The 23,780-nt window shown below is 42.9% G+C and overlaps 1 protein-coding gene across 1 annotated transcript in view; it reads right to left on the bottom strand.

Moving 5' to 3' along the window:
* Positions 1–23,780, bottom strand: part of LOC124594899 (transcription initiation factor TFIID subunit 5) — a 64,695-nt gene that overhangs the window by 26,544 nt on the left and 14,371 nt on the right. Inside the window, exons 2-4 of the mRNA XM_047133374.1 lie at positions 19,707–19,895; positions 18,417–18,619; positions 5,997–6,193 (exon numbers count right to left, since the gene is read on the bottom strand). Coding sequence (XP_046989330.1) covers positions 5,997–6,193; positions 18,417–18,619; positions 19,707–19,895 — 589 coding nt within the window. The remainder of the gene's footprint in view (positions 1–5,996; positions 6,194–18,416; positions 18,620–19,706; positions 19,896–23,780) is intronic.

Here is a 23,780-nt window from a genome sequence, read left to right as displayed (position 1 = left end):
CGAATCTTTTTTTGCAACCGTTACTGCCAATAAAAAACAAAAAATAAAATCCTCAATAGAAAATACAACCTCTACTATCATAGGAGATATTTTTGTAAAGCTATTGAAATTATGGTGTAATGAAATAAGCAAATACATTGGCTCACTCCTGAAACATGTCTCTTTGTTAAATTGAGTTTTCAGACATGATGCTATATGCTGTTCGAGGTGGCGCAGTGGTTAGCACACTGGACTCGCATTTTGGGAGGACGTCGGTTCAATCCCGCGTCCGGCCATCCGGATTTAGGTTTTCCATGATTTCCCTAAATCGCTACAGGCAAATGCTGGGATGGTTCCTTTGAAAGGGCATGGCCGACTTCCTTCCCCGTCCTTCCCTAATCCGATGAGACCGATGACCTCGCTGCCTGGTCTCCTTCCCCAAAACAACCCAACTATATGCTGTTATTACATCTATTTATAAAGCAGAGGATACAAAAGTGTCACAAACTATTGTTCTTATAACAACAGTAATTATGGCTAATGTCATACGTATTTTTGATGAATCAGAATACTGTGACTGAAAGATAAAATCTCAAGAAGCTGTTGAGGTACCAGGCAAGTAGCAGTTTTCATGTTGGTTTGTGAGTTAAAAGAATGAAAAACATCCCTGGAGGCACCATGTGATACTTGAGACTACATGTTACCATGGCACCCCCGATGGCTGTGGAAGAAACATCTTCATTACCGTAATTCAGTAGAAAATCTTGCAGTGGGCAGACAGTTTGTGCACTTGTGTATATCACACTGTGCTGACATGACTGAAGGTTATAATTATGGAAGAGTAATTTCTAAAATGAAATGTAAAATAAACCTATGAGTGAAGAGAAAACCAAGTTCAATAATAATTAGGAGGGTAATAAAATAATACTCTACGTTAGCTTACTGGTCAGATTTTAGAGATAGGATAAATTATATGGAAACCACTTTGTGGATATTTGCAATTATGTAATAAAAGGAATTTAATGAAAAGGAAAACAGAAGTGCTCCATTTCTCTGACAGAAAACACACGAAAATTAAAGAGATTCTCACACTCTTCTGCAAATGTATTATAACTATGCTTAGCTTGTTCAAATTCTAATGTTGGAGAGTACATTTTCATCTATACTTAACCGCCAGGTTGCACATACTTTCTCAGCATTAGACTATGTCACAACGTGGATTAAATTCTATGTCATCATCTTGGGTATTAATATCGCTTCCATTGTAGTTTGGACCTTTATTACTGTACCACTACCGGTTTCATGGCGTTAAAGCCACATCTTCAGGTGACGTATGATTAGAACATTAGAGCAAAAAAGCTCGGAATCTTTTTCCCAACATTCGTTGTCTGTCAAATACAAAATACTGCTAAAAGACGGTATGTCATGGGTAAAAAACTGCCAAATTCCAATACAGTAGATGGACCCAAAACAAATTGTATCATAGGGCTTGCTTCTCCAAATCAGCTGAAGTGATTATTAATACCCAAGATGAATACTCACAGTTTTAGTTGCCCACCTACAAGGTTGTCTATGTCGTCAGCCTAGAAATCATTGGCTGGAGTAGAACTGTCTTCACTGATGAGTTCTGCTTTGAATTGAGCCCTGAAGACCAGCACAGACATGTCTGGAGACACCCTAGACAATGGCGGGGTACCAACCTGACTGTCATCTGCCATACGGCAAGATAACAAGGAGTGATGGTCTGACGTTCATAGCAGAATGGTATGTCAACAATATTCTAGGCTCCATTTTGTTGCCCTATGTGTCAAGCCATCTTGGCCTTACATTTCAGAAAGATAAGCCTGCCCATACACAGTGAGAGTTTCCACTGCTTGCCTTCATGCTTGCCAAACCTACCTTGACCAGAAAGGTTGCCAGATATCTACCCAATTAAGACTTTTTTGAGCATTATGGGCAGTACCTTCTAACCAGCTCAGGATTTTGATGAACTAATGCACCAACTGGGCAGAATTTGGCATGATATCCCTCAGCAGATAGCCAACAACTCTATCAATCAATGCTAAGCCAAGTAACTGCTTGCATAAGTGCCCGACATGGACCAACATGTTATTGTCTTGCCCAATTTGTGAAGCTCTTTCTCTTGAATAAATCATCCAATATTTCTGTAAGAGTAATCATTTGTTTATCTCTATATATACATCACAGCTACCGATTTTTGCCCCATTTGGTTAAGACCTTTGTGGTGTGTCACCTTTTTTTTTGTGATCTGAGGTTTTCCTGGCATACAGAAATCTTGAAAATTTCTCAGGTATTCAGCCAGGTAGCATCGTCCAAAAGGCGCGATATTTCGGCAAGCTGACTTTTTGCCATCTTCAGGCATTCTTGGTGTCTGATTGCTCTGTGATGGATGCCGACTTTATATAATCTCCATCCTTCTCCCGCAGCTTCTGTCCGGGCACTTCAGAGTGGTCTGCGGCCAGTGGTGAGAGAAGGGTGGCACTGGGTGGTGGGGGAAGCGCAGCACCCCACGACAGATCATGGGCCGCAGTCCTTCCGTGGCTACGGCTCCTTGCGAAACTCTGCTGTTATGGTGACAATGCTTCTTCTTCTTAGGGTGTCCTGCCAGGAGCGGATTTCCATGTAGACTTTCGTTGTGTGTTAATCATACTCAAAGCTGGACCCCAGGCTTTGCTTAACTGGAAACCGCTGTCTTTACTTATTAGTTCGTCATGCAGCTGGATCTCCACTGCCTCTTTGAGGAGACAATCCCAGAAGGTGTTCGATTGCTGTAACATCTTTGTGCCATCGTAGTTCATGTCATGTCCATGAGAGATGCAGTGCTCTGCCACAGTGTACTTGGTCGGCTGTGTGTTGTCTGTGTGGTGTTTATGTTCACTACATCTCTCCTGTACTGTCCAGATGGTCTGGCCTATATACATTTTCCCACACTGGCAAGGGATGCTGTAAACTCCCAGTTTCCGGAGTCCTAAGTTGTCCTTGACTGATCCTAATAATGTTTTTGTTTTGGATGGAGGGCGAAACGCGCACTTGACATTATATTTTCTGAGTATTCTGCCGATCTTTGGCGATGTGTTCCCGACAAATGGTATGATCAATGTCGCAACCGGTTGGTCTTCATCCTCGGAAGGCTGTGGTCTTGTCTCCTTCGGTATTAAGGCGCGTTTTATCTGCCAGTTGTTGTAACCGTTCATGAGGAACACGACCTGTAAGTGCCGCAATTCCGCTGCTAGGCTGTCACAGTCCGAGATTTCACGTGGTCTGTGCACCAGTGTGCTTAGAACACCCTCTCGCTGTGAAGGAGCATGACAGCTGGAGGCATGCAGGTACAAATCTGTATGTGTCGGCCTACAATAGACGCTGTGTCCTAGTGTGCCATCTGGTCTTCACTTGACGAGCACATCCAGAAATGGAAGCTGATTGTTTTCTTCTATCTCCATCGTGAACTTGATATTCTGGTGCAGTGGGTTCAGATGCTGCAGAAAGTCTTGGAGGCGTTGTCATCCATGCGGCCAGATTACGAATGTATTGTCTACATATCAAAAAAAGCAAGAGGGCTTGTAGGCTGCCGACTCGAGAGCTTCTTCTTCAAAAACCTCCATAAACCTATTGGCCACTACTGGTGATAGCGGACAGCCCATCGCTACTCTATCTGTTCGTTTGCAGCAGTTCCCATCAAACAGAAAGTATGTTGACGTAAGTACGAAAACTTTCATTACTGTTGGTCTGAATTTTTCTCCTTTGAGGCTTAGGGAGTCTCTTAGAGGTACCCTAGTAAAGAGGGATACCACATCAAAGATAACCATAAGGTCTTCTTGGCTCAATCGGAAGTTCTGGAGCTGTTGGACGAAATGCGCGGAGTTTCTGATGTGGTGCTGACATTTGCCCACAAAGGGACTGAGTATCGACATCAGATGTTCTGCTAATTCATACGTTGCTGCTCCAATGATGCTTACAATTGGGTGGAGAGGCAATCCATCCTTATGGACTGTAGGTAGTCCGTGTAGTCTAGGAGGTGCAGCTGCTCATAGACGAAGTTTCTTCATCATCTTCTTATCTTCGAAAGTGTGCTGTAGAAGCTCAGTAGTCTTCCTTTTTACTCTGTTGGTAGGATCATCTTTGACTCTACGGTAGGTGTTGTCTTCTAATAGTTCATACGTTTCTTTGCTTGTATACAGTACAGGGTAATTCCCTTTATCTGGCGGGAGGATGACAGTCTAGGCATCATCTTGGAGCCGCTTCAGTGCTTTCCTCTCTTCCTTGGAGATGTTTGGCTCCGGAGGAGCCACCCTGGTGACTACATGGCATGTTTCCCATCATATTTCCTCTGCAGCATCATGTGGAAGTGCAAGATCGGCCTGTTCCACCGCGCTGATGAATTGTTCTGTTGGTAATGTTGTTGGTGTTGGTGCGAAATTCAGTCCCTTTTTAAGTATGGATAAGGTAGCAACGTCAATTAATTTCCCTGTACAGTTGATGACAGTACTCTGTGGTTCTTCTTGCGGTGGTTTGGCTGCAAGACGTTCGTATTTTGCAGTTTGGCTGCAGGTGGCCGATTCCCAAGCACTGTTGGCTTGAGACCAACTAACTGCAACTACCCACGCTCATGAGTAAGGGGAGAGTGTCGAGGCAAGCTGCAAGTGGCGTGAGAAGAGTTCTCCAGAGGTCTCATCGAGTCTACATCGAGTGCACCGGATCCTCTCCTTGACCAGGGCCAGGTAGCTCTTCCAGTGATCCAGTTGGTGGCTGCGATTCTGATATGATGAGTGACCTTCGCAAAAGATGGTATGATCCGGTCCTCTCAGCATCTCAGTAGTAAGACAAGGGAGGCCAAAAGGCGCTCCTTCCTGTTCCGAAGCTTGTCCAGCTTCTTGATTTTGCTGTGCATCTCCTCCCCATAGAGGTACTTGAAGTGTGATCTGAGGTTTTCCTGGCGTACAGAAATCTTGAAAATTTCTCAGGTATTCAGCCGGGTAGCGTCGTCCAAAAGGCGCGATATTTTGGCAAGCTGACTTCTTGCCATCTTCAGGTGTTCTTGGTGTCTGATTGCTCTCTGATGGATGTCGACTTTATATAATCTCCACCCTTCTCCCCCAGCCTCCGCCTGGGCACTTTCGAGCGGTCTGCTCCTTTAGAACTAAACTCCAGCACCCATTCCACTGTTTATTGTAAAAAACAGATCAGTTCTGGCCCTTCAAGGCCATTATCCAGTGGTATATGTCGGGCATTCTGAGGGAACACAGAACACCTGCACATACCTTGGAGACCAAAACTGGTCATGGTTTACAAAGCAAAAACAAAAGCATAACTGGTGCTGGTATTTTATTCAAAATCAATACTACAGAAGTGGAATCTGCATCAACATGCTCCATATGCTGGACAAGAAATTAATAATACTGCAGTACTTATGAATCCACATCCCTAAACACAGAACTTTGCCAAAAGTACATTAAGAGAATAACCCCACAACAGAGAAAGCTAACTAAACATATTTGGTAGTTGCAAGATAATTTTTCCTCTCTTATGCAATACATAAAATATTGGTACAGCTATGTGATGTTTGTGAAGGTGATGTCATTAAATAAACATATCTTGGTTACAAGGCACGTTGCCAAAAAACAGTATATAACATATTACACTAATAGGTTTTTTAAAATCTGCAGAAACTGGGTCTTACTCTTGCCTAAATGTTATAAAATACCTTCCACTGGTTTAAGAAAATTTTTCATTAAATTACATACATAACAAATAGGCCATGATCAAACAAACATATCAGAGAGTACCTCAACAAAAGAGATGTATGCTGACTAAGGTAGTTTTTTACTCAAGTTTTAAATTAAAATTAATGAAGCCAACTGAAAAATCATATGTAGCCATCACATGAATTTTGTATGGAAGATAATTCGGCAATAACTCTCAGAACTATTCAACTAGAAATATTTTATGGTGTAATCGATGTTACCTAAATAAATGTTTTTATAGCTAAAATGAAATACCTTGCCGTGTTGCTTCCCCTACTACTGCTCCGGATGTGGCTTCAATTTGTTGCTTATTGCGAGCTACACCTTCGTACATATCAAAATACAAATGTTCTTGTATGATGTTGAGGACAACACTGTGTTTCTTTTCTTGAAGGTGTCTCTTCAAGATTGAAAGGGTATCACGTGACATCCTGATAATAAATTCACTTGACCTGTGAACCGGTAATAGTTCTGTTAGACTCAACTTTCAAGATTATAATTCTTTATGAAATAATGAAAAAAGGGACTATAATATGTTATTAGCCAGAGTGATTGAAATACACACTAGAGAACAACACCTGAAAAATAAAACACATTGTGCATGCTTCCATCACTGCCACTATTTCACTCACATCCTTTCACTTTTCACTTCTTGTTTTTTTTCTTCTCTTTTCTTTCTCTCTCTCTTTTTTTTTTAAGTAGTTCTAATCGGAACCATCTGTTTCAATTTTTATATCATTCCACGTGGGAAAAATATATCTAAAAACAAAGATGATGAGACTTACCAAACAAAAGCGCTGGCAGGTCGATAGACACACAAACAAACACAAACATACACACAAAATTCAGACTTTCGCAACAAACGGTTGCTACATCAGGAAAGAGGGAAGGAGAGGGAAAGACGAAAGGACGTGCGTTTTAAGGGAGAGGTTAGGAGTCATTCCAATCCCAGGTATACACTCGCACACACACACACACACACACACACACACACATACACACACACATATCCATCCGCACATACACAGACACAAGCAGACATTTGTAAAGGCAAAGAGTTTGGGCAGAGATGTCAGTCAAGGTGGAAGTACAGAGGCAAAGATGTTGTTGAAAGACAGGTGAGGTATGAGCGGCGGCAAATTGAAATTAGCGGAGATTGAGGCCTGGTGGATATCGAGAAGAGAGGATATACTGAAGGGCAAGTTCCCATCTCCGGAGTTCTGACAGGTTGGCGTTAGTGGGAAGTATCCAGATAACCCGGACGGTGTAACACTGTGCCAAGATGTGCTGGCCGTGCACCAAGGCATGTTTAGCCACAGGGTGATCCTCATTAACAACAAACACTGTCTGCCTGTGTCCATTCATGCGAATGGACAGTTTGTTGCTGGTCATTCCCACATAGAAAGCGTCACAGTGTAGGCAGGTCAGTTGGTAAATCACGTGGGTGCTTTCACACGTGGCTCTGCCTTTGATCGTGTACACCTTCCGGGTTACAGGACTGGAGTAGGTGGTGGTGGGAGGGTGCATGGGACAGGTTTTACACCGGGGGCGGTTACAAGGGTAGGAGCCAGAGGGTAGGGAAGGTGGTTTGGGGATTTCATAGGGATGAACTAAGAGGTTACGAAGGTTAGGTGGACGGCGGAAAGACACTCTTGGTGGAGTGGGGAGGATTTCATGAAGGATGGTTCTCATTTCAGGGCAGGATTTGAGGAAGTCGTATCCCTGCTGGAGAGCCACATTCAGAGTCTGATCCAGTCCCGGAAAGTATACTGTCACAAGTGGGGCACTTTTGTGGTTCTTCTGTGGGAGGTTCTGGGTTTGAGGAGATGAGGAAGTGGCTCTGGTTATTTGCTTCTGTACCAGGTCGGGAGGGTAGTTGCGGGATGCGAAAGCTGTTTTCAGGTTGTTGGTGTAATGGTTCAGGGATTCCGGACTGGAGCAGATTCGTTTGCCACGAAGACCTAGGCTGTAGGGAAGGGACCGTTTGATGTGGAATGAGTGGCAGCTGTCATAATGGAGGTACTGTTGCTTGTTGGTGGGTTTGATGTGGACGGACGTGTGGAGCTGGCCATTGGACAGGTGGAGGTCAACGTCAAGGAAAGTGGCATGGGATTTGGAGTAGGACCAGGTGAATCTGATGGAACCAAAGGAGTTGAGGGACTCCATCAACCTCCTGACCCCACCAACACCCCGCACCCCTACCTTCTACCTTCTTCCTAAAATTCACAAACCCGATCATCCCAGCCGTCCCATTGTAGCTGGTTACCAAGCTCCCACAGAACGTATCTCTGCCTACGTAGATCAACACCTTCAACCCATTACATGCAGTCTCCCATCCTTCATCAAAGGCACCAACCAATTTCTCGAACGCCTGGAATCCTTACCCAGTATGTTACCCCCCGGAAACCATCCTTGTAACCATTGATGCCAGTTCCTTATACACAAATATTCCGCACGTCCAGGGCCTCGCTGTGATGGAGCACTTGCTTTCACGCCGATCACCTGCCACCCTACCTAAAACCTCTTTCCTCATTACCTTAGCCAGCTTCATCCTGACCCACAACTTCTTCACTTTCGAAGGCCAGACATACCAACAATTAAAGGGAACAGCCATGGGTACCAAGATGGCCCCCTCGTACGCCAACCGATTCATGGGTCGCTTAGAGGAAGCCTTCTTGGTTACCCAGGCCTGCCAACCCAAAGTTTGGTACAGATTTATTGATGACATCTTCATGATCTGGACTCACAGTGAAGAAGAACTCCAGAATTTCCTCTCCAACCTCAACTCCTTTGGTTCCATCAGATTCACCTGGTCCTACTCCAAATCCCATGCCGCTTTCCTTGATGTTGACCTCCACCTCCAATGGCCAGCTCCACACGTCCGTCCACATCAAACCCACCAACAAGCAACAGTACCTCCATTATGACAGCTGCCACCCATTCCACATCAAACGGTCCCTTCCCTACAGCCCAGGTCTTCGTGGCAAACGAATCTGCTCCAGTCCGGAATCCCTGAACCATTACACCAACAACCTGAAAACAGCTTTCGCATCCTGCAACTACCCACCCGACCTGGTACAGAAGCAAATAACCAGAGCCACTTCCTCATCTCCTCAAACCCAGAACCTCCCACAGAAGAACCACAAAAGTGCCCCACTTGTGACAGGATACTTTCCGGGACTGGATCAGACTCTGAATGTGGCTTCTTCAGCAGGGATACGACTTCCTCAAATCCTGCCCTGAAATGAGATCCATCCTTCATGAAATCCTCCCCACTCCATCAAGAGAGTCTTCCTGCCATCCACCTAACCTTCGTAACCTCTTAGTTCATCCCTATGGAATCCCCAATCCACCTTCCCTACCCTCTGGCTCCTACCCTTGTAACCACCCTCGGTGTAAAACCTGTCCCATGCACCCTCCCACCACCACCTACTCCAGTCCTGTAACCCGGAAGGTGGACACGATCAAACGCAGAGCCACATATGAAAGCATCCACGTGATTTACCAACTGACCTGCCTACACTGTGATGCTTTCTATGTGGGAATGACCAGCAACAAACTGTCCATTCGTATGAATGGACACAGGCAAACAGTGTTTGTTGGTAATGAGGATCACCCTGTGGCTAAACATGCCTTGGTGCACGGCCAGCACATCTTGGCACAGTGTTACACCGTCCGGGTTATCTGGATACTTCCCACGAACACCAACCTGTCAGAATTCCGGAGATGGGAACTTGACCTTCAGTATATCCTCTCTTCTCGTTATCCGCCAGGCTTCAATCTCCGCTAATTTCAATTTGCCGCTGCTCATACCTCACCTGTCTTTCAACAACATCTTTGCCTCTGTACTTCCGCCTCGACTGACATCTCAGCCCAAACTCTTTGCCTTTACAAATGTCTGCTTGTGTCTGTGTATGTGTGGATGGATATGTGTGTGTGTGTGTGTGTGCGAGTGTATACCTGTCCTTTTTTCCCCTTAAGGTAAGTCTTTCCGCTCCCGGGATTGGAATGACTCCTTACCCTCTCCCTTAAAACCCACATCCTTTCGTCTTTCCCTCTTTCCTGATGAAGCAACCGTTGGTTGCGAAAGCTAGAATTTTGTGTGTATGTTTGTGTTTGTTTGTGTGTCTATCGACCTGCCAGCACTTTCGTTTGGTAAGTCACATCATCTTTGTTTTTAGATATATTTTTCCCACGTGGAATGTTTCCCTCTATTATATTCATATCATCAATTTGAACCCAACAATTACGTTTGTTATTGTCACTGTTGCATTTCGAAATCTTTCCTGTCATCTTATTTTCTCTTTCTGTTTTTGCAAGTAGTTTCACTTTGTATTCATCTTCTCTTTAGCGAATGTACCATACAATTTTATTCCGCCTATATATACTCTATAATACGTGACCCACTTCCAAACCATAACCAAAAAATTTTTTTCAGCTTTCAACACTACCACTGCTATAAAATCCACCGTTTCCAGTTCACAAACAGTTCCTTTCAGCTATTAAACAGCCATTTCGGCTAGTTCTAATAACTTTCGCTTTTTTTCCATTTCCTTTTTCCCACATCACTGATCCTTTTTTGCCGCTTCCCACAGGTTTTAACGTCATTATTTCTTCGTCAGACATTTGTTAGCCTCATTTTCACAATCTGCCACCACAAAACCACTCCTTTTAATACATTTACATGCAGTTTTTTCGAAATTTTCCCGAATTGCTCCACCCTTTAACGTGTTTTGGCGGCAACACAACCACCTAACTTTTGTGCACATCGTTGTCTACCAACACAAGTTCACCACAGGATCAACATAGCCCAGCTATAACCAACACTTTTTTGCCTTTTTTCACACCAGATCTCCAGTTGCTTTCTACTTCACCTTTATCTCTCCCCATATATTTTTATTTTCATTTCCATTTCAGCCTCATGTTACACTTTCCACCTTCTAATACCATGTCACCCTCACAACATCCCCACAACGACCCCATTAAGTTTTATTTACATTCCCTCCGCTAACATGCCTTCGCCCTAGCCAGATTACACTCCCATATTTTATTTTCTCAGGCTTGTCTGACATTTGGCATTACCCCCAAAGGCCTCACACTTAAAGTTCCCATCTCTGGCTGTAACCCTTCTTTCCATCAGTCCCTATACCAGTTCCAAACTGCACAATCCATTGCCCTCACCCACCTAATCTTCACCTACACATCAACTCAGCCAATGAACACACCCGTCAACTCCTATCCTTAATAAAAGTCCTCAATCTTTCCTCTCCCACATCCACACCGGCTGTTCAGAGCATCCTCCTACAGGCCAACCGCAAATTAGAACAGCATGCCACCCTCCACCTCAAAAAACTATGCAATCTCCTGGTTTCCCACCTCTGGAAAGGCAACTCACTCACCCTTCACAACCTTCCCAGCAAACCTCAAACTCCTCTCATTGCACACAGACCCAGTCTCTCCCAACTACTCAATCTCCCACTTCCAGCTCCACTCCCCCCAAAACCTCAAAATTCCAATCAATACAATCTGGAACCACAACACCCTAATTGAGTAGTTAACCTTTCCTCCAAACCTCTCTCCCAATCTGAAACCTCTGTCCTATCCAAAGACCTCACCTTCAGCCCCACTCCCAGATTCAACCAAACAGCCCTTGTCAAAGATTTACTGTCCTACGCCCGTACTCTCTGCTGGAAATATCACTTTGCCACGAAGAAAAATGATCCTAATCCTACTCCCCAAGACACTATCCAAATTGAACCCTGCCTGGAACAGTTCCGTCCTCCGTCACAGCGGGACCCACCTCCTCTTCGTCAAAATCACCCTCTCCAAACCTTCCAGGAATTTCTGACTTCCAGCCTTGCCTCTCAATCCTTCTTAAAAAACCTTAATCCTACTTCCAACATCACCACTGCTGAAGCCCAGGCCATCCATGATCTGAAGGCTGACCGATCCATCATCATTCTTCCAGCGGACAAGGGTTCCACAACCGTGGTACTTCGGGAGTATGTGGCCGAGGGACTGCGTCAGCTTTCAGACAACACTACATATAAAAGTTTGCCAAGGTAATCCCATTCCTGATGTCCAGGCAGAGCTTCAAGGAATCCTCAGAACCTTAGGCCCCCTACAAAACCTTTCACCTGACTCCATCAACCTCCTGATCCTGCCAACACCCCGCACCCCTAACTTCTTCCTAAAATTCACAAACCCAATCATCCCGGCCGTCCCATTGTAGCTGGTAACCAAGCCCCCACAGAACGTATCTCTGCCTATGTAGATCAACACCTTCAACCCATTACATGCAGTCTCCCATCCTTCATCAAAGACACCAACCACTTTCTCGAACGCCTGGAATCGTTACCCAGTCTGTTACCCCAGGAAACCATCCTTGTAACCATTGATGCCAGTTCCTTATACACAAATATTCCGCATGTCCAGGGCCTCGCTGTGATGGAGCACTTCCTTTCACGCCGATCACCTGCCACCCTACCTAAAACCTCTTTCCTCATTACCTTAGCCAGCTTCATCCTGACCCACAACTTCTTCACTTTCGAAGGCCAGACATACCAACAATTAAAGGGAACAGCCATGGGTAAAAGGATGGCCCCCTAGTATGCCAACCTATTCATGGGTCGCTTAGAGGAAGCCTTCTTGGTTACCCAGGCCTGCCAACCCAAAGTTTGGTACAGATTTATTGATGACATCTTCATGATCTGGACTCAAAGTGAAGAAGAACTCCAGAATTTCCTCTCCAACCTCAACTCCTTTGGTTCCATCAGATTCACCTGGTCCTACTCCAAATCCCATGCCGCTTTCCTTGATGTTGACCTCCACCTGTAAGATGGCCAGCTCCACACGTCCTTCCACATCAAACCTACCAACAAGCAACAGTACCTCCATTATGACAGCTGCCACCCATTCCACATCAAACGGTCCCTTCCCTACAGCCTAGGTCTTCGTGGCAAACGAATCTGCTCCAGTCCAGAATCCCTGAACCATTACACCAACAACCTGAAAACAGCTTTCGCATCCTGCAACTACCCTCCCGACCTGGTACAGAAGCAAATAACCAGAGCCACTTCCTCATCTCCTCAAACCCAGAACCTCCCACAGAAGAACCACAAAAGTGCCCCACTTGTGACAGGATACTTTCTGGGACTGGATCAGACTCTGAATGTGGCTCTCCAGCAGCGATACAACTTCCTCAAATACTGCCCCGAAATGAGATCCATTCTTCATGAAATCCTCCCCACTCCATCAAGAGAGTCTTCCCGCCATCCACCTAACCTTCGTAACCTCTTAGTTCATCCCTATGAAATCCCCAATCCACCTTCCCTACCCTCTGGCTCCTACCCTTGTAACCACCCTCGGTGTAAAACCTGTCCCATGCACCCTCCCACCACCACCTACTCCAGTCCTGTAACCCGGAAGGTGGACACGATCAAACGCAGAGCCACGTATGAAAGCATCCACGTGATTTACCAACTGACCTGCCTACACTGTGACGCTTTCTATGTGGGAATGACCAGCAACAAACTGTCCATTCGCATGAATGGACACAGGCAGACAGTGTTTGTTGGTAATGAGGATCACCCTGTGGCTAAACATGCCTTGGTGCACGGCCAGCACATCTTGGCACAGTGTTACACCGTCCGGGTTATCTGGATACTTCCCACTAACACCAACCTGTCAGAACTCTGCAGATGGGAACTTGCCTTTCAGTATATCCTCTCTTCTCGATATCCACCAGGCCTCAATCTCCGCTAATTTCAATTTGCCGCCTCTCATACCTCACCTGTCTTTCAACAACATCTTTGCCTCTGTACTTCCGCCTCGACTGACATCTCTGCCCAAACTCTTTGCCTTTACTAATGTCTGCTTGTGTCTGTGTATGTGCGGATGGATATGTGTGTATGTGTGTGTGTGTGTGTGTGTGTGTGTGTGTGTGTGTGTGCGAGTGTATACCTGTCCTTTTTTCCCCTTAAGGTAAGTCTTTCCGCTCCCGGGATTGGAATGACTCCTTACCCTCTCCCTTAAAACCCACATCCTTTCGTCTTTCCCTCTTTCTTGATGAAGCAACCGTTGGTTGCGAAAGCTAGAATTTTGTGTGTATGTTTGTGTTTGTTTGTGTGTCTATCAACCTGCCAGCACTTTCGTTTGGTAAGTCACATCATCTTTGTTTTTTGAGACCTACCAAACAAAAGCGCTGGCAGGCTGATAGACACACAAACAAACACAAACACACACACAAAATTCAAGCCTTCGCAACAAACGGTTGCTTCTTCAGGAAAGAGGGACTGACAGTAGTCCAGTATCTACAGTAAGTCGCTATCAACTATTGTGGGGAGCCTAAGTAATAATTAGCAGCATTTTTTTAACTTTTTTCATCAGAAGGACACATCATGCAAGACAAGTGAATGAAATATTGTTGCATTAAAAATGTATATAATATGCAACAAAGCTCAATTAACAGGGAACCACCATGAAAATTTAACAATTTCTCGAGGACAGATGTAAACTGCTCTTTATTTCATGGTGTAATTTCTGTACTGTCTTCAGTTTACAGCATATAGTGACAGGAAAATTACGATATCAACAAGCAGCCAGCCATTTATGTTATCTGCTGGAATGATTATTTGAGCTGTTACAAAACTGGTCGTATACTGGTGCAGATATGCGTAATGTAATAGTAGTACAATTCTGAAAATCAAGCAAGGCAGATACATTTTGAGATGGTAATTAATTTTTTCCCATTACAAGAATACTGGTATTGAGTAATTTGGGCTGCATTTAGTTGAAGCTTCCACATGTAACATTAACCATGGAACATTACAGAAGATGGACATGTCCCTATCAAGTGCAGATATTTATTTTTTGGCCAAAGGCATCAATTTGCGAGTCAATGTGAAGAAAGTGAGATTATTTGCAGCAACTGTCACTAGTCAGTACGGACACTACTCCATCTGTCAAAAAAAAAAAAGTCTGTCATCAAAAATGTAACATCTGAAGGAGCGTTCCCACACAAATTGAAAGTTAACACTAAACTCAATATTACTTTGACCAGCAGAACAGGAGGGAAAGTAAGCAGAACATAAAATATTTTAATTTTGGGCCTTACATTCCTTACACAAGAAGATTTTGCCCAGAAACCTTTTCCATACTCAGGACATACAGTATCCAATGTGTGACATGCCCAGTGTCTCAAGCGTCCTATCGAGTCAGCTATTGCTAAGAATAACCAAGGGTTACACAACTTAACGCCAGAGTGGGTTCATGCATTTCCCAAACAAACTGAAGAGAAATTCAATGTCTGTAACTCCAAGATCATGGGAGACTCAAGTAAATCAGCCAATGTTGGACAATGTTTAGATAAAACCACACACAAACTAGATTTTTAGGATGAACTCAGACATCTATGACTATAGAGTTCATTGAAGTAATTAACAGCAAGCTGAAGATAATTTATTTTCTGGTATAATCACAAAATTTCAATATGAAATTACCAATTGCAGATATCACTAGCCATCTTTGGATGGCACTGCAGTTTCCTCAGTCACTGGAGCGATTTATGGCATCCTGGATCCTGATACAGTTTGAAATTTCTGTCGGTGGTCTCTGGCAGTCAACTGACGAGGTCAGCCTGTACACTTTTGTGCTGTATGTGTCCCTTCATGTTTCCACTCCACTTCACTATCATATTGGAAACAGTGGACCTAGGGATGTTTAGGAGTGTGGAAATCTCGTGTACAGATGTATGACACAAGTGACAACCAATCACCTAACCAGATTCAAAGTCCGTGAGTTCCACGAAGTGCTCCATTCTGTTATCTCATGATTTCTAATGATTACTGAGGTTGTTGATATGGAGTACCTGGCATTAGGTGACCGCACAATGCCCCTAATATGAAAAGCATGTTTTTGGGGGTTTCTGGATACTTTTGATCACACAGTGTATATAAGCATGTTTATGAGGCCAGGAAAGGTGGTTGTCTATCACTGGTATCTCCAGTACAACTAAAATGTCATCCTGGAATAAGAATCAACTAAATGTAAGACAATAATCACTGGAACACCTACACCATGCAACAGGACGACGGGAAAGTGAGCATGTGTCCTGTCGCATCTTCTGGAATTGCAGAACACAAATAGATCAGTTTAAAACCAGCAGCAGTTTACATGTAGCATTACAAAGCATAAAAATAATTTTCTTGTAGACTCTTCCTCCTTTTTTTAGGGTTGAGGGTGGGTTCTGTTTTCTGGTATAAAAGTGTTTACTAGATGTTAGCAGGCGAAAGGCAAGGAATTGCAAATTTCTGAAGGGGGGAAAAAACTGCTGACTTACTAGCCACTCCTACAAATTAATCTGGGTTCATAAACTGAAAATTGTTGTAAGTCTGCGTGTAGTGTTATTCATGTGAAAGTTAGTGAAAGTTTTCTAAATATTTGCAAATAGTGTAACTAAGGTGGGACTTTGCAGCCCAGTATTCACGAGGTGGGATGTAGTAAGCCACCTAAAAACAACATCTAGACTGACCCTAGTCATCAATCCGTTGGACAGATTCGATCTGGGGCCAGCGCACATTTCCATCCCTGAGGTGGTGCTTTAACGCACATGGTTACCTGGGTGGACTCTTGTAAAACTGTATAACAAGTATAAACACATTCCATACAAACAAGACTCCACTTGTAAAGCAGCAAGATAATTATTATTCCTTGCCAAACTGAGTGGAACCATGTACATATTAAACAAGCATAAACATGTAAACAGCAGCTACTCAGTAAAACTGAACAAGCAACTTCAAAGTACTGGCTTCTCTGTTATTTTGATGTCTTCTACTTCAGCTGTGTAAGTAATAATATGAGGGTGGTTCAATAGGTAAGATAACAAGAGCTCCTGTAGATGTACATAAATATCTCATGCAAATTAATTTCATTTCTAAACATAAGAGACAATTGGAGCTTCCAAATGCCCTCAGTATATGTACTGCAAACAATGAGAAATGTGTAATAAGATTTTTGAATTTAAAGAAAATATCACCAGCTGCAATTCATCACCAACTAACTAAAGTTTACAGTCTGAGTGTAATGTCATGAAAACAGGTGTGGTTCTGGAGCCAGGAATTTGATAAAGGCAAAATAGATGTACGAGATAAATAAAGGTCACAGCTGCAAATATTGCTAATCTCAGGTGACAATGTGTGCTGGGTCAAAGGCTTGATTCATGATGTACCAAAAATGTCACAATGCACTAATGATGAGAAAGCTGGTCTACAGGGTGTCCCATTTATCTTGACCAACCTAAATAACTGTTTGTCCAGATGCAAATTACAAAATGCTTCGAGCAAATGCTCTTTAGCCATCAGATGGACATCAATCAGCAAGATTGCCTTCATTGTAGCTTTGTTTTTTACAAAGATATGAACAGCGGTATGACTTTTTTAAATGGCACCCTGTATACTGAAGGAACAAATTTCTTGACACAACTAGCAATGGTGAAACTATCAAAATCAGTTACACATCAAGGCTAAGGCTTGAAAAGACATCCAATTTAAATGCAGGAATTGTTCACTTAGGTGTTCATTAAACCTGAAAACAATATACAGTAAAATCTTAGTAATTCAAGGTAACTGGATCCAAGTAGAGCTCAATTTACACAGACGGTGACAATTTTAAAGTCCTTTTATTTACAAACAAATTCACAACTTGATGTTCAATGTATCATTACAGTAAATAAAGTTATTTAATCAGTCAATGTATTAAGTATTACATATTACTAGAAGCACTCTGTAATTGAGTCCTGTCTCATCATACTTATAAATGTGATCCTGTGACAGATTTTCATGATTTATCATAATGTTTATTTTTTGGGGGGTCACTTTGGCAGCTCTGTTGTCAGCGGATAACTTTTTACCACAGATTTCAAGCTCCCCCCCCCCCCCCCCCCCCCAATACCTTCCCCTCCAATTATCTAGCCAGTCAAAACTAGCAGAAAAACTTTCTTCTCCTTCTTCTAATTCTTTTTGAAATACAAGTGTCTTCTCCTGAATCATCAGACTACTTATTGGATTTTGTTTAGCTCACTATTGTGCAAACTACAAGTAGAGGTCTTCACTAGTCTCTCTGTAATATGATGTTTTCATGGTTTTACAATAAGTGAATTTCCATGCTTTTTAGAAAAAGAACATGAAGCTTTGATAGAATATTACTGTTCCAGTTTCTGTTTCATCACCGGTTGCCTAAAGATACTTGGCCAGTGCCCAACTCTGCTGCTACTTTTTACATAGACTCGCCACTGTTCAATCTTTTCTTCTTGGCTTTTCTTCATGGCTACATGTACACAATACACTGAGCCTAAGCAGGCACTGGCTACTGGCGGTGGGTGAAACAACAATAGTGGCTAAACAATGTAGGTGCGTGAATCATGGCCGCTGATCACACCCACCCCGTACATATTTTCAATTTTATCTATGATATTGCTTTGATTTTGTTTAACATAGTAGTGACTCACCGTTCACCTCAGATTAAATGGATGTTCAATTGCTGGGCTAGAACTAATGTGACTTTACTATGTTACATAAAACACAACTAGATTACATGTGCAGATACCCATTGCAATTCTTATAAAACTAACACACAAATAGGTTTCTCTACAGTTATATAGAAATAATGTTTACTTACTTAAATGTGTCAGTGAGTTCATTCCCTTTCATATGGTCTTTCTTTGTAACATGTGAAAGTCTTTTCAGGTCATCTTGATAGTATTCTTCTTGATCTGGACCAAATTTCTCCATTAATTTTATTGCTTGCTGCTCATGACCATTATAAACAAGTTCTAGGTACATGTGTACAAACACTGGGTAAAGTATCATGCCCAACTCGTGCTGAAAGTTTCAACAGCTTATTACAATGTATGTCAAGTATAATCAATGATTAAAAAACAGACATCTTGTTTAGGAAGGTTTACATAAATACAAAGGCATTTTGGACTTAGATACCCTTCATCAAACTTCAGCAACAAAAAAATCATACTACAATAACACTTTCAGAGTGGAAAATAAATCACCGGCATCACTATAAATCAGACTTGAAAAAGAATGATCACCTTAGAAATTTTTCTGCAGCTGGAAACAAGGAAAACAAGTTTTCTGTGACAACAGTGTGGAGCTGTTATGAACTCAGATTAGCAGTTTGTACTGCACATTTTTTATCAGTACAAGAGCTTCACAGATAGGCTCGACAATCTCCAGTGATAGACGTCAGTGTGTAGCACCGAAAGACTTAGTTTTAAATTCCAACAGCGTATGATGTAAAAAAAATATTATTTCCTCTTAAGTACATTCCCCTAACAATGGGGAATGATGGAAATATCAGAAAAATTTGTGCTTATACAGAGGTGTGTGAATCACATTTCTTCTCACATGTATTCTGATAATGGAGTAGGGAGAGGAATGAAATGATACTAATATACTTCGTTACCTGCACCTGATACCATGTGGTCAAATGCAGAGCACAAATGAAGATACTGTGATGTTTTGTGCTACTTAAATTGACAACAATGCCACTTCCATACATCAGGGAGAACGCATTACATCCTGTTGTTAAGTTTCTTTCATACCACAGGCTAGATAACAAATGAAATGTCTATAGTATCCTCACAATTGCAGCTGGGTGTTGTTACTATGTATAAGATTTCTTCAAATTTGTCAGTCCTCTTGAGATGTTTGATTGTACATCAACACTAAATTTACATGAGCAGTGCATTTTATCAACAAAATTAGTATGGGAGAAGAAAGATAATAGTTTACAATTACTTAAGCTGCAGCATCTGAGGTATAAATTGCCTGCAGAATGCAGAACTTAAATTCATAACTTCGCAAACAATTTCATTAAATCTACAATTTGGCTTACCTGATTAATTACCTATAGGCCTAATATATGTAATTAGTAACTATTAGTTAAATGACTTACTTTGTAAATATCTAGTGCACCCTCCACAAATTTCTTTAAGTCCACATAAGCATCTTCATACACATCTGGATCTCCCTCACTTTTGTATGCTGACAGAACACTGCTGACCTCAGAATCTGTCTGAGGGGTCTCACCTGGCGTTTCAACATCAGTGAGATTTGCTTCCTTCTTTAAGAGTTCTTCTGTACTCTGTAATACCAGTGACACGGTACCGCAGTTATAACAATGAAAATAATCAATTCTTGACAACAGAATACAAATGGACAGATTAAAAAATCTACTCACCACGTGGCAGCAGAACAACATACTTATAAGTAAAATAAAATACAGGCTTTTACTTATGCAAGCTGTTGGGCCAGTGGTTCTTTCTTCCAGCAGAAGGGTAGAAGGGGAAGGAAGAGGGGTGAAAGGAAAAAAAAACTGGAGAGGTTTACGAACAGGAGTCAAGTTTGGGAAAGTCACCCAGAACCAATGGCCAAGGAGACTTACTGGACAGGGTGAGAAGGATTAAAAATACTTATTTTATATGTACGTTCTCCTGCCACCGTTTGATGAGTACACTTTTTTATCTATCCAATTACATTAAGCAGGTATAGTCAGCATAACAAAATACATGAGTGTCACAGAAAATAAACCGCAAATGTATTCATTCAATTTTTAATCTTCCAAGTACTTACAAAACACACTGTTAAACAACCTAAGGTTTGCAAGTAATACTTCTAAGCATTCACATAGCTCCGTGAATGTTACTGGCAATCTGTGACAACATCTAATAAATTAAGCTTAGGTCCATATGTGTGGATTTTATGATCAAGCTTGGAGAAATATTCTTAGTATGTTGTGTAACGTGTTTAATTATTATGTAGCCTTCTGGAAAACTGGTCCTAACAGGTTAATCCCAACAAAGCAATAATTCTACTTTCAAGAAAAAACCGAAGCAACAAGTCAAAGTATTCCAATTTCTCTGATAGTAATAAATATTCTTAGATGTAATTCTGAGGAGTGACAGAGTACAGGCAACAAGCCCATATATAAGACCAGTTCTCACTGTATATGAAAAAATAATGAGGTTAGTTGTTAAAATGTTTTGTGCAATAAAGGGACTGTCAGTTTTGGCTAGGAACCCTGCTTACTGCCATATAATTCTTTTTCTGAAAGTGATGTTTACTAAAAATGGAGATGCTAGTTAAGGAAATATAAAATTCAATGTGCATCACCCCAACTTGTCAAAATATTGTACTGTTACGATAGGTAAAAAGAGGACAAAAGCTGAAAAGAGGCAACAGTTGTAATTTGAAAGAAGGTGACAAAACATATGACTGTAATGAACAAAGCACACACTATAATACGAATATTTGAAACCTCCTCTTTATAACCATTAAGATTGTCTGAAATCGCACTTTGAAAGTGGATGTCAAGACCATCATCAACAGAGATGAATATGATGACAGCTTGCTAACTTGCTTCAACAAGACAACAGAAGAAGTAATGTATCACAAAACTGCAAGATGCGAGCATTCAGAAACAAATGCTAAATGAGGATGCTTCTTACATAGGTTGAAATTGTTGGTTGGTTGGTTTGTTTAAAAGGGGGGAAAGGGACCAAACTGCTTGGTCATCAGTCGCTTGTTCCTATTAAAACAATTCCACAAGGGAAAGAATAAAACAATGAGTAGTACTGCACAATACCGAGAGGAAGGAAAAAACACAAGAACGACAAAAGGGCAACAAAGACTACAAGGAACAAAATAGGACAATAAAACCACGAAACAGGAAGGAAGAGATTCAAGCAGGAGAGCAGATTACCATGGCTGGCATACCACGAGAATAAAAATGATAAGCCACCCACTCTGCAACACATCAAAACCTCCAGCCTAAAAGCACTAGGGTGGAGGACACAGAGGGACAAAGGACATGCGCTATAACTTGGATCAAAAGATAATACCCACCCTCATGTATAAAACGTAAAACCAAATCAGCCGATGAGGCATTGTCTGCTAAAATTAATGTTAACAAGTCCGGTAACCAAAGATGATGTCTCAGGGCAGCCAAAGTAGGACAGCCAAACAGAATATGTGCCACTGTCAACCGGGTGCCGCACCAACACTGAAGTGCATCTTCACTGCGCAGAAGATAGCTGTGGATCACCCAAATGTGTCCAATGCAGAGACTGTATATAACCACAGAGTCCTGCAAGAGGGCCGCATGAAAGACTTCCACGCATTTGTAGTCTCCTTAATGAAATGCAGTTTTTGTGCATACTGAAACTCCCTGGCAGATTAAAACTGTGTGCCCGACCGAGACTCGAACTCGGGACCTTTGCCTTTCGCGGACAAGTGTTCTACCACTGAGCTACCGAAGCACGACTCACGCCCGGTACTCACAGCTTTACTTCTGCCAGTACCTTGTCTCCTACCTTCCAAACTTTACAGAAGCTCTCCTGCGAAGGTAGGAGACGAGGTACTGGCAGAAGTAAAGCTGTGAGTACCGGGCGTGAGTCGTGCTTCGGTAGCTCAGTTGGTAGAGCACTTGCCCGCGAAAGGCAAAGGTCCCGAGTTCGAGTCTCGGTCGGGCACACAGTTTTAATCTGCCAGGAAGTTTCACATCAGCGCACACTCCGCTGCAGAGTGAAAATCTCATTCTTTGTGCATACTGTTATGCCATCCTGTCTCTCAAAGGCGAAAAACTTTCTGGCGTAATAAGGAACGCAGGTCAGTTACAGGAATGGCGATCTCCATAAGCAGTTTCCGTGTAGCCTGTATGGCCAGCCTGCCAGCAAGTTCATTGCCTGGGATACCGACGTGTCCTGGGGTCCAGACAAACACCACTGAATGACTGGACAGTTCCAGGACATAGATGGACTCCTGGATGGTCGTTACCAAATGATGGCGAGGGTAGCACTGGTAGATAGCTTCCAGACCGCTCAAGGAGTCACTATGGTGAAGAAACGACTCGCATGTGCGGATGTGCTCAAGAACATGAGAAATGGCCACCAGTTATGCAGTGAAAACACTGCAGCCATCTGGCAAGGAGTGCTGTTCAATATGCCCTCTGTGAACATAGGCGTAGCCAATATGACCATCAGCCATCGAACCGTTAGTGTAAACCACTTCATGGCCCCGGTACACATCAAGAATCGAAAGGAAGTGACAGCAGAGAGCCACAAGGTTAAGTGAGTCCTTAAGGCCATGTGAAAGGAAAGGTCCAGACGAAGCTTCGGACTATGTTTACGCCATGGAATGGACCTTGAGTAGAGGTGGTAAGGGGAAGGACTCCAGTTCAGACAGAAGGGATTGGATGCGAACTGCAATCGTAAGCCCTAGCTTGGGCCTGGGCCGCTGATGCAGGAGATGAACCGCTGTGGTTGGGAAAAGGAGATGGTAATTAGGATGCTCAAGAGAGCTACAAATATGTGCAATGTAGCTGGGGAGCAGTTGTGCAAGTCTGATCTGCAATGGAGGGACTCCAGCCTCCACCAGTACACTGGTCACCAGATTCATCCTAAAAACTCCTGTCGCTAGTCAAGCTCCTATTGCTAGTCGAACTCTGCAGTGGTGCGTAAATGCAACGCTGAGGGTGCCGCCGAACCATAGACCACACTCCCATAGTCAAGGCAGGATTGAACAAGGGCTCTGTAGAGCTGCAGCAGTGTGGAGCAATCTGCACCCCAGATGGTTTTGCTCAGGCAGCAGAGGGCACTGAAGTGGTGCCAGCACTTCCGTTCAAGCTGATGAAGATGAAGAAGCTAAGTCAATCGAGTGTCAAAAACCAGTCCTAAGAATCGATATATATCCACTACTGTGAGTGGATCACCATTAAAGTAAACTTCTGGTTCCGGATGAATGGTACGATGCCGGCAGAAGTGCAAGACACATTAATTCGCAGCTGAAAACTGGAAGCTGTGGGCTAGAGCCCACGACTGTGCCTTGTGTATGGCTCCCCATAGGCGCTGCTCAGCAACACCAGTACTAGAGGAGCAGTACGAAATGCAGAAGTTGTCTGCATACAGAGACGGTGAGACCGATGGCTCTACAGCTGCTGCTAGACCGTCAATGGCCACTAAAAATAGAGACA

The sequence above is a fragment of the Schistocerca americana genome, chromosome 2 (assembly GCF_021461395.2).
Source record: "Schistocerca americana isolate TAMUIC-IGC-003095 chromosome 2, iqSchAmer2.1, whole genome shotgun sequence".
Taxonomy (NCBI): Eukaryota; Metazoa; Arthropoda; class Insecta; order Orthoptera; family Acrididae; genus Schistocerca; species Schistocerca americana.
Note: the sequence above shows the minus strand (reverse complement) of the source record. Positions and strands in the feature narration are given on the sequence as shown.